The 12,030-nt window shown below is 44.3% G+C and overlaps 1 protein-coding gene and 1 long non-coding RNA gene across 3 annotated transcripts; both read right to left on the bottom strand.

The window, feature by feature from the left end:
• Positions 1 to 636: 636 nt before the first annotated feature.
• On the bottom strand, positions 637 to 3,170 carry LOC308585165. 2 transcript variants are annotated; one of them, XR_014007100.1, is made up of 3 exons: positions 2,605 to 3,170; positions 2,395 to 2,486; positions 637 to 2,224 (listed from the first exon to the last, which is right to left on the bottom strand). It is a non-coding gene; the product is annotated as an uncharacterized lncRNA (long non-coding RNA). The 2 variants fall into 2 exon arrangements; XR_014007101.1 differs by lacking the exon at positions 637 to 2,224 and having other exon boundaries at positions 2,341 to 2,486.
• A 5,507-nt stretch (positions 3,171 to 8,677) lies between these two features.
• On the bottom strand, positions 8,678 to 11,406 carry LOC308585472 (uncharacterized protein). Its single transcript, XM_081191165.1, has 2 exons — positions 9,369 to 11,406; positions 8,678 to 9,119 (listed from the first exon to the last, which is right to left on the bottom strand). Exons 1-2 carry the CDS (start codon positions 10,245 to 10,247, stop codon positions 8,922 to 8,924), a joined length of 1,077 nt encoding a protein of 358 aa, XP_081047291.1. The 5' UTR covers positions 10,248 to 11,406; the 3' UTR covers positions 8,678 to 8,921.
• Positions 11,407 to 12,030: the final 624 nt, after the last annotated feature.

Here is a 12,030-nt window from a genome sequence, read left to right as displayed (position 1 = left end):
CCCAAGGACCCGTTAATAGGTTCACATACCCATTTGTGACCCCGAATGACTTATCATAGGCCCCATCAGCATTACATTTTTAAAAGCAGTATCGCACTGTCAGGGACAGGCTAGATGTGGAGGGATGGTGGAGGACACCTGGACAAGGGACCCCCAGGGAAATCACAGAGGGATTTGGATCCTGGCTCCTGGTGGTGGGAAACTGGACACACCCCAGGGGAGGAGAGGAGCTGGGAAGTACTGGAGGCTGGGAGCTTGGAGGAGGAGGAGGATGAAGAAGAGGAAACAGGCAGGTGCCCCAGCACCATAGCTGTCAACTTTCAGATTTGAAAATAAAGGATCAGCAGCCAAAATAAGAGATCAGCAGCCTCACCTGTCCCAGGCACTCCACAGTTTGGTCAAACTCATGCTGCTAGCTTCGAGAACACTGTCCAACCATCTCGTCCTCATGGTTCAATGTTACTAGTGAGCAAAATAAAAAAATTCCTTCCAGTAGCACCTTAAAGACCAACTAAGTTAGTTCTTGGTATGAGCTTTCGTGTGCATGCACACTTCTTCAGAACTAGTGAGCAAAGTTACCCAGTCAGGATTTGAATCTTGGTCCTAACTTTTGAGGTTAAGTTTCTATTTAGCTGTCCATTAATACTGACAAACCGTATCTCCCATTCATCTCTCAGATCCCCTTGTAAATCTAAAGTACTGAGCTCGCCACATCCTGCGGTAAAAAAATTCCCCAAGTTAATTACACATTGTGTGAAGCTACAGCATTCCTACTATCAGCTTAAGTGACACATTCACTCTCACTTCTCTCTCTCTCTCTCTCTCTCTCTCTCTCTCTCACACACACACACACACACACACACTCTTAAGGAATGGCTGAGCTGGAGGAGTGGGGCCAATGATCAAGAGACGGTTAGATTCTGGGGAAGGTTCTGGTTGGTCATCAAGGGGGTGGAGTGACTCCCCTATGAAGAAAGGTTGCAGCGTTTGGGACTTTCGGGTTTAGATCAGGGTTTCCCAAACTTAGGTCTCCAGCTGTTATTGGAAAACAACTCCCATCACCCCTCACTAGCAGGAACAATGGTCAGGGATGATGGGAATTGTAGTCCAGAAAGAGCTGGAGACCCAAGTGTTGGAAAACTCTGGTTCAGATAAAAGGCGAGTAAGTGGCGACACGAAAGAAGCTTATAAAATTGTTCCTGACATGTAAAAAACCCAGAAACCTTTTTGTTAGGTATTTTAGATCAAGACATACCAAAGGAAATGAGGACTTTATTTATGTGTGCCACTACAGCAGCAAGAATGTTGATTGCACAAAATTGGAAGACTGGAGAAATACCAAAAACGACAGACAGACTAAGAGAAAAAGACAAGAGAGACTTTGAAAAAGATTGGGAACCATTTGCAGAAACAAAGAAAGTCAATAGACTTGATGGCAGGATTTAAATAAACATTCACATTATTAGCATTAGAAAATGTTTAGAAGATAGTGAAATATGATGGTGTATTTACTGTTATTTTTATGTCTTTAGGCTTGAAGTTATGTTATTAATAACTTTTTCTGTTAAGAGATAATAAAGTGGGTGAAAATAGAAACAAACCAGAAGCGGAAGTTGGGGGAAGCCTTGGAGGGGAGGGAGGGAGGAACATATAGTAAATGTTAAGAATTTGAGATGTATGTAATGAATGAAAAAGAAAAATGAATATATATATATATTAATTGTGCCTGGCCTAGAGAAAGTGGATAGAGAGAAGATTTTCTCCCTGTCTCGTAACACTAGAGTTTCGTTCCAATGAAGCTGAATGTTGGATAATTTAGGACAGATAAATGACAGTCCTTCTTCACGCAGCACGTAGAGAAACGGTGGAACTTGAGCTTCCACAGGAGGCAGTGATGGCCCCCAACCTGAACGGCTTATAAAGAGGATGGGACAAATTCATGGAGGAGAGGGCTATCGATCGACACTCTAGCCATGTTGGCTCTGCTCTGCCTCCACAGTTTGCTGCTGAATGCAAGTTCATGGAAACCGCAGGAGGGAAGAGGGGTATTGCGCTCATGTTCTGCTCGCTGGCTTCCCACAGGCATCTGCTTGGCGACTGCGAGAATAGGATGCTGGACTAGATGGGCCATTGGCCTGATCCAGGAAGCTCTTCCTATGTTCTTATGTCCAAGATGGGTCCTGTCCCTGGAATGCTGACCATGCAGAATCATAGGATCATAGAACTGTAGAATTGGAAGGGACCCCTGAGAGTCATCAATAAAATAACAACAACAACAACTTATTTATACCCACACTGCCATCTACTGGGTCTGCAAACAATACCATGAATACACACAAATACAAGCTCTTAGTTTTATTTTCCAGTAGGTATGCAAACATGAGATTATCACACTTGAATTGATAGCTATGCAGAACAGGATTTCACACTAACATTGAAACTATTTCCCAAACATCCAGCCTCACAATCTGCATAACTGGTTTTTCCTGTAGATAAAGGGAAAAGCCATTAACCAGATCCAAGATAAATAAAAAGCTCAACACATATTATTTCAGCCCTCCAGCAAAACTGACACCTCCCAAGATCTTACAAATTCCTACTTACCTTATGTTAATCCTTTCTTCACGCTTTATGCCACCTCCGCTGTTCTTTGTCATAGATCTGTATGGAAACCAAAAGATATAAAAACCAAGGCAGCTCTTTTGTTCGAGGTTCTCACTCCGTCCTTGTTACGTCAGGGGGTGAAGGAAGGTGAGGACAGGTGACCCCACCTAGGCCCGAAGTCACGCCCCCTCAATAATCACCCCAGGCCTCAAAACTGTCCAAAATTCCTTTTGTCTTCTAAAAATCCACAGCTAAAGTTTTCCTCTGCTTTTTCTCACAAGATGATGTGCATAGGCAAACCGTTACTTTTTATCAGTACAAGAAGGCTTCAAAAAGCAAATGAATAGGCTCTGTTCAAAGCAGGCCTGAGAACTGAATCTTATCTCATTCGGTTGCAACATCTTGGACATGCTGAACCACCAGGGCTCCTCGACCCCTTGGCTCTCACTCCCCGTTCCTGGGAAGGGTGCCAAGAGTCCAATAGTCCCAAGACAGCTTTCTGTTCATGCTCAGGGGAACTCAGGGCAGGACTCCTGAGGGAGGAGAAAGGGGAGGGAACAGGAAGGGGAATACAGTGGTGCCTCGCAAGACGAAATTAATCGTCTCTTCGTCTTGCGGTTTTTTCGTCTTGCGAAGCACGGCTATTAGTGGCTTAGCGGCTATTAGCGGCTTAGCGGCTATTAACGGCTTAGCGGCTTTAAGAAAAAGGAAACAAACTCGCAAGAACTCGCAAGACTTTTCGTCTTGCGAAGCAAGCCCATAGGGAAATTCGTCTTGTGGAACGACTCAAAAAACGGAAAACTCTTTCGTCTTGCGCGTTTTTCGTCTTGCGAGGCATTCGTCTTGTGAGGTACCACTGTATATACTCTGTGCACATGAATGTGAACCCGTGCATGCTTTTTGTGAGTTATCACACTTGCTCCTTCTACCAGTCCATGGATGGTAGAAATAAAGCTTTTTCTCTGAAACTATTCCTTGAGTGTCTGTTGACTCCCACTTCCCTTTCCTGGGCACAATATTTTTCCCACCCGAAGGCAAAGCCTCATAAGGCTACATTTCTTGGTGCATTGGCCGGGAAAAACAGCATTCCCCGAGGATAAGGGATGTTGGGTCCAAGGCGTCCCTGTGGTGAACAGCTCGGATCGGTGTCCGCGGTTCCAGTGCACATCCTGCCAAGTTCGTGGGAGGAATTGCCACCCGTTCCTGAGTGGAGACACTGCAAGGACCGGAGAAAAAGCAACGGTCGAAAGAAGGTACCTCGAGGAAAAAGGTAAGGCTCCACAGGGATAGGTGGGAGCAAAGAGAGTTTGATCAGCTCCACCAGTAGGGCAGAAAAAGTGCCACTGGTTTTGGTTTCGCCCAGAAGAAAGCAGTAAAGGTGCTGCTGGGCCCCGGTCGAAGTCTAAGCGCTGCCGGTTGTGGTTGGATGTTGGTGTTGGTAAAAAAGGGGATTGGGGGAGGTGCATGGGTTTTTCTGAATGTGCGTGTGGGGACACTCCAGTGAATGTTTTGAGTGAATGAGACGTTGGGACTCAGAGTCCCTGGCGGAGCGGTGTGTAGTCTTTGGCAAGTCCGTACAGGCCACTGATAAGACGTGAGGAGGTGACTGAGTGAGAAATTGCGTTAGGAGGAGGGAGTGTCCCAGTATCCCAGTGTCCAAGTGTTCCAGTGTAGCACTCATTCCCCCCTTTCAAGCTCAAGGACCTTCATCCCAAGTGTCCTTGATAGCTTGACCATCATATTCCTGAGGTAAAGCTCTGTATAGGGCCATGATATGAGGTAGAGTTTCATTTGAAATCATCTTGCTAATTGTACTTCTAAAACATGAAATGATACATGGCACCATACATAAAACCAGTACTACTACCGACTTCCGGGGTGGCACCTCCGGTGATGGCGGACTCCCTCTGAACTGGAGGGACAAGCTCCGCAAGAAACGGGTCTTTTCCACTGCGGCGTAGCGGGGACCCTTTTGAAAATCACAGGCGGATGAAGCCTGTGACCGTGGGACTCAGCGGGCACCTTTAGCACCCCCCAACCCACTAAGGAACCCAGAAACGGGCTCCGAAGTGAAGAGGGGGAAGTGGTGCGGTGCTGTGAGTCGACTTTTTCTGCGGAGCGAAGCCGCACAGCCGTTGCCGGAGAGCGCTGCCTTTTTCCTGGGACAATTTGGCATTGAAAATAACTAACCGTGAGTACTGGAACGCTAAATACTTGGATTTTAAACAAGAATTGGCGACATAAAAGGAACTTGGACTCTAAAATTTACCCTAATTTGGTACTGAAATGGAAAGGGCTAAACAGGAAGTCACCCTTCCGTTCTCTTGTAGTTACAACAAAGCAAAGACAACGTAAACTAGAGCCTTAAAAATCATTTTTAAAGGATCGTCTTTCATCATTCACAATTGCGGAACCCCCCTTCAGAAGCAGGAGAAGAAGGGGGACTTTTATTGAGTTGTTTAAACCTGCGGAAACAAAGTTAAAGTAAAGGAATCTTCCACTGTCCTGACCCTGGAGCGGGGTGTCAGATTTGACGATTGAAGCTCATTGACCAGAAATAAATGCTTTGACAGATAGTTAAAAGGAGGGAAACATTGTGATTCCATTGTTTCCTTTTCCTTTTTTTAAAAAAAGAACAAATATGGACAAAATATCTTAAAGAAGAAAGTCTGTTAATGTTTTCAAGGAAAAGAACAATCAGAAGTCTTTCCCCCTAGAGGGGAGCTATGAAATTGTAACTAAATCCTGGGAACTTGCAGCGGTTACTGATTACAACTGTGGGAAAGAGTTTTGTGACCTTGCAGGACAATGCCTTCAGAAGCACTGTTGGGTGCTTTCTGTAATATAAGTGCCCTATTGGATCAGTTAAGTCAGAAGATGGATTTTATGACAAAAGCTGCCAGAGCCTTTGATCAGGTAGTGGAAAATTACATGGAGCCCACTCAGGAACTAAAACAGGAGTGTGCCATGAAAGAACAACAGAAAGAAGAGGATTTTGCTGAATCTGGGACGCCAGGGACTCTCGGCCCAGCAGGAAAGTGAACTTTTGGATTTGACAAATGAACTTGGAAAAAACCAGACTTGGAAAGATAAAGTTTGGATTGAACTGGAAATGGGGGGTTGGACTGACCCCCCTACACAGGGATGTTTGGACTTTCTGAGTCTGGAAATGGGCCATCAGAGGTTTGGAGCTGTTGGGACTTCCAATTTTGGAGGGAATCGGAAATATGCTTTAAAACACCACATGGAGCTCAGTCTGGACTATGAGAAAGGGGCTGATTTGTTGAAAAGGGTCAAAAGCACTACAAAGCTGGAGTTCCCGCGAGTGAAAGGAAAATATGAAGAAGAGCTGCGAAAGGGACATGGAAGAGATTTGAAGGCCTCGGATATAAGGGCACCAGGTTAATGTGCCAGACTAATGGGGGGGAGAAGACTAACAACCCCGGGACCGGGGGGAGGGGACGCTGGAAGAAGATTGGATTGCTTTTATTTTATTGTACTTTTTGTATTATTATTACTAGAAATGTTTTATGAATGTTGGGAAAATGTTGAAATGAAATTACTTGGCTCTTGTTAAAATGTTTAAAGAATTTGGCAAAAAGGTAATGGTTATGAGAAGTTGGTAAAAAAGATTTAAGTTTTAAGCTCTAAGGTCGTTTTTATAAGACAAAATGAGAATAGAGTAAGGTAACGTAATGATAAAATATTATGAATTATGGAAAGGATTTGCTGTGACAATTACTAATCAAGATACAAGAGATGGGAGGAGGAGGAGGAGGTCATGGAAAGAAGGTAATGGAAATTGGAGAATTTGAAAAGGATGGTTTTATTTTTTATTTTTTTTTCGTATGTTTTTGTTTTTTCTGCTTTTTTGTAATTTTGTCTTTTTTGTGAAATTTTAAAAAATTCTTTTGTTTCAATAAATATCATTTTAAAAAATAAAAAAATAAAACCATTACTACTACCGTCAAGAAAAACAAGGAAGACAATAGTATCCCTTTGAGTCCTGCAACGTTAGGTAACCAATTGGTGAGCCATCCCATATCCCATCCTTCCCATATTTGTACTGGGACATGTGCTATATTCTCCATCTTTGTGGCCAACACACAGATTGCCTCACCATTATCAGAAATGTTAAAGCAACAGGCATTCCCTGTCAAGTTCAAGACTCCACATAGGCCTCCCTGCCTGGCAAGTACATAATCCATTCCCATTTTCAGCTGCAAAATGGCGGCTCTACTTTCATCCAACTGTTGTGCAATAAGTCTCAAACTCTGGGCCGTTGCATTGGTTAGAAGTTCCACTACTGCTTGCAATCGAATTATTCTGTTTAGATTATAAATAGGATCCCATGCCCCTTGTATGAGCTCATCAGGATTCCAGGAGGCCGGATCATAATAGGCTATAATGCGCTCTGGTGGCCAATCATCAGTATCACTCCAACTTTGGGTACTTCCTCCTGCTATATGAGAAATATCAGTGTTTCTTCATGTACGCTTGGCCGAACTAGTGGGCATAATCCACATTGGTGGTAATACCCATCCCAGGAAACAAGTCCCACTCCATTTGGAAGGGAGTTGCTTGTATGCCCATTCTCCACATATCCACCACAACCATCGGGTCTGAGGTTTTTGGTACGTGGAGTGCATAAGGCGAAATATCAAAAGGGGTATAGAGTTCACAGTACAGTATGTTAGATTGCCTTTTGCTGTCAGTTATGTTCCACACCATTTTCCATGCATGAATAAAAGGAGGTGCACAGGGCAAGGTATTCTGAGTTCGATAGGTAGTACCGTTTGCCCAGGTTTGACTATTCTTAATATAATCCCAAGTATAGTGGCAATGAGAAGAGCCTACCATGGTAGAATCAGCTGCATCTGATGATTTATGTACACAGAATTCCCCTTGCACAGGTATAACTCGTATTGGTTTAGTTGAGTTCCATCTGGGGAAATTCTGTACTTCTGTTTGGTGTGGCATTTCACTTACTATACCAATGGCATTTAATGGTATCGGTAATAAGGGCATACCTCCCTCTGAATCATCTGGTCCAAGAGAGCAAACAAGGCAATTGGTCCTATTGGTAACATTGGCTACCATCTCAGCTAAGCCTACCCACATATTGTGGTCATGGCGGAATCCATATTTAGCAAATTTGGTCAGATTCAAGGACCCTTCCCCTTCCCAAGGGATCAGGATTAATAATAAAATCATGTTGATGTCTAGTATATGCATTTCTTCCACAAAAGATTACCTTATTGTGATAACAAAAAAATATTAGCCCCAATATAATTCCCCGTGACAGAAATGGGGAACCACCAAGACCAAAACATATATCCCGAGGATCCCCAATGAGTAATATCCCTGATAATTTTTCCATAAAGGGGGGGGCAGTGAATCAATTGTATAAGAGGATCTTTCCATTCACAATCGCTGGTTCAGATGCTCCTCAAGCTTCAGGCGTGCTAGGGTCAGCCAGCTTCCAGGTTGTGGCTGCAGCAGGCCGGTCGTCTAATGTTGCCCGTGACCTAGCCCATTCCCCGTAGGGCTAGATACAGGGGTTTTTGGAGAGAGTCAGTTTAAAAGGATTAGAGGGGTCACCTTTGCACGTCCAACTGCCTTCGGACTTCTTCAAATGGGAGTGATGAATCCAGGGGGTCACCTCAGCTACCTTCACCGCTGTTGGAGTAGAGAGCAAGACGGTGTAAGGCCCACGCCACTTAGGTGCAAGTGGATCACTTTTCCACTCTTTCACCCATACGCTATTGCCAGCCTGGAACTGATGAATCGGCTTGGCAATGCTGCATGGCGTGCGCTTGAGGGCCCACCTGTTAAGAGAAACAAAAACACGGGAGAGAGATTGCACTTGTCCCTGTGTCACATGGACTCCTCTATTTGTTTGAGGTCAGCTGGAATATCCTGAACAAAGGAGGGCGGCCTCCCATACAGGAGCTCAAAAGGTGACAACTTAAATCCTTTTGTGGGTGCGCACCGAACACGAAACAGTGTTATGGGTAACACATCACTGCTGTGGCCAGCATTACCATCTTTTCCTTCTGCCACTTCTTCTCGTTTCTCAGCCTCATCCCTATTCCGATAAACTCGGCGTGCAATGGCCATAATTTGGCTCATCAGCATCCCTTCCCATCCTTCTGATTTCTGAATTTTCTTACGAATGTCAGAAGCACACTGGGCCACAAATGTAGCAGTAATCATTCTGCTGTTTTCAGAGGCTTCAGGGTCAAAAGGAGTCCATATACGATAGGCTTCCTGCAGCCTCTCTAAAAAGTCTCCCGGACTCTCATTTGGTTTCTGTTCTACTTCTGAGACATATTAGTGGGCTTCTGGCATGCCCTGCGGATACCTTGCACAAGCGTCTGGCGGTAGGTGGTAAGCCTGGCCAGGTGAATTGCATTGTTTGGATCCCAATTAGGATCTTCCAAGGGAAAGTTGTCCTGGAGATGACGGTCAACATTTAAAATATTTCTCACTCTGGCCTGCTCACGCAAATATATCTGTGCCTTTTCAATTATGTCTCTCTTTTCCTCAGTGGTGAAAAGAGTATTCAGGAGCTGGCGGCAATCTGTCCAAGTAGGACTATGAGTATTTACTATTGAAGTCACCAAGTCAATCATAGCCTAAGGTTTTTCTGCGAAAGATGGGGTGTGTGTTTTCCAATTCATCAGATCCGTAGTCGTGAATGGATTGTACTGGAGGGTCGAAGTTTGAGGTGGCCGTGGTCCGGGTTGCCCGTTAGCCAGCACAGGCTTCTCAAGTGCATCAAATACTCTTCTGAGAGGGGCTACTACGTGACCTTTCTCTTCGCTTTGCTCTAGGGGCCTCAAATCATAGGGGATGGTATCTGTCCCAAGGCGTTCTTTTAGCAGCTTTATGCGCCTGGCTGTATTGCTTGCTGACCAATCAAAGTCTCCCTGTAACTTCTGTAATAGTTCTCTAGGACTTGGATGTACAGGGGTTTGGGCTGGACAATCAGTTGTTCCACTAAAGGAGACTGTAGATGGAGGTCTACTGGGACTCACAGGTGGAACAACCACTTCTGCTTGGGCTTTATTATAGGACTCCAATGCCTCCTGAAGATATTTATCATAATCTATCAAGGAATCAAGCTCTGTGACTCCCGCTCCATTATTCGTTCCCCTTTCTTGCCTTGGGGTTACAACTGGTGGAGTGTTTGGATTAGGCTCCCCTCGATGTGGAGCATAAGGTGGAGGTGGAAGCAACTCTTCCTCTGGTCCCTCAAAAATGGGTTTGAGTTTATTTGACAAGATTCCTTTCCTAGCTTCGGCTTTTACAGCCAATAATTTGCATCGTTGGACTTTGCATTCCCTTATCCATGGAGGATTATTATTTAATGTGCTCAGCCAAGAATCTATATATGAAAATTGTTCTGGGCACCCTCCAGTTTCTTTGGTGATGTTAGACCAAAGTTTGCTTGCTAAATTTATATCAAAAGTTCCCTGAGGTGGCCATCCAGTATTTTGTTTCAGCCAGTCTAATTCACATAACATTCTCAAGCGCTCTGGCGTCATTTTGACTCCATATGCCCCTGAGAAGGCTTTCTTAAAATTATTTAACATACATTCAAGAGGTGTATTTCCCCCCTTTGAACCTCCAACTCCCATTGTATGGCCCTGTGAAGTATCCACTCAGTCACTCACAAACTCGCTTCGTGGGGTTCTTTGCCCAGGTGAAGTCGCCTTACTGGGAACCGAAGTAGTACCCACTCCACACTCAGGTCAGCTACAGATTGTACTTTCTCACACATACAATGCGCTGGATACTTCACCACACTCTACCTCCCAATCTTTCCCTTTTCCTCCACCAGACCACCATCTGATGTACCCAACCACCTAGCGTACTCAGTTCCCCCTTACTGAGACGCAGAAGTTTGATCAAGACTTCTCTTCCTCCCAATTAATTGGAGGGCCACAACCCCTTTGTGCACTTACCTGTAGCTGGTTCCCTGTTTATTTCTTTGGTTACCCCTAGTCCGTCGCCGCCAGTGAGCAGGGTATCAGACAGACGAGACTTCTGCGTTCCCCTGGAAAAATGTTCCAGTGCGCGCTGGGTAAGCAGTTAGTGGTCCTCCCTCTTGTACCCTGCCCGCTAAGGCGAAGGGGCTGCGTTCCAGCAGACCACTTATCCGAGTCACGGCACCATAAAATGTAGCACCCTGCTTGTGGTTAACACTTAGCTGGAATGAAATATTCAATGCAGCAATAGAGAAATTAAAATAATAATTTATTTGTCAGACAAATAAATGAGAGACACAGTGGTATATGGTTACTAGAGCTCTGCCCACTCCAGCCCTGATGGCCAGCACTTATATTCCATCAGCCCAGCCCCCTTGCTCCTCCTTTGGCTGCCTCTGTTCAATCAGCCTGGTTGAAATTCCTATTGGCTGTTTGCTAGAACCAATCATAAAAGATACACCCATTTCCTATTACCTTTTATGGGAGACAAAGAGCTATATTTCCTTCTATCCATAAATGGCAGACAAGTAGCCATATATTTTACATTTGCCTCGACCAGGCACCTTAATTATCAGATCATCTTTGCCCTATTGCCCTATTCACTCCAAAACAGATGGCTAATGGTTTTAATTTTTATCTTAAACAGAGATCTTGGGTTCACCTTCTCACACACCATCAATGAAATAAGAATCTAACATAAGAATCTAACATTTCTTACTTTCTAAATCCTTTGCATAATTACATTTAAGCCAATATATTTCATACATAACATAGATAGATTTTTAGAAGGAAAGGCCTTTTCAAAGTAAAAAGGAACTTTAATAAAAAACAGTTTCTAAAAGCAACTTCTACAATTTACAACTCCCCTTTCAAGCCAGCTGCTGTTTCTATTAGCTCTTGCCCTTTAACCTTAGGAAGATGTGGCTCAAGTCTAATGGGAGGCACATGGTATTACAATAAATTTTACTATTTACCAACTCTTAATTAGTGTTTTTGCAGCTTGATTGTATTCTGTAATTTGTATGGTCAATATGACCTTTTGCTCCCAGCCTGTAATTTCCTTTTACAACCCTGAGGCACTGCTATAGATCAGAGGGGCCTCTGAGCAGGAAGACAAACATCTGCCAAAGCACCCAGCCAGCTGCTTTATGCCTGGCATAAAACATACAAACATTTGCAAATATATATTTTTTTAAGCTCATTTTAAAATGAAGGCCTTGATCTGATGCCTCACCAGGGTCCCAGGGTCATGGAGAAAAAGCAGTAAAACAACTCCCACTTCCCTTTCCCGGGTGCAATATTTTTCCCACCCGAGGGCAAAGCCTCATAGGGCGACAGGGGGACCCTGTTGCAACAGCCCCCCCCCCCGTTCTTTCAATAAAGATCAGACTTTGCTTTCCTGAATCCTGGTGTTGGTCTTTGTCATTTCCCG

The sequence above is a fragment of the Podarcis bocagei genome (assembly GCF_964188305.1).
Source record: "Podarcis bocagei genome assembly, chromosome: 4".
Lineage (NCBI taxonomy): Eukaryota > Metazoa > Chordata > Lepidosauria > Squamata > Lacertidae > Podarcis > Podarcis bocagei.
This window is presented reverse-complemented; position numbering and strand designations above follow the sequence as displayed.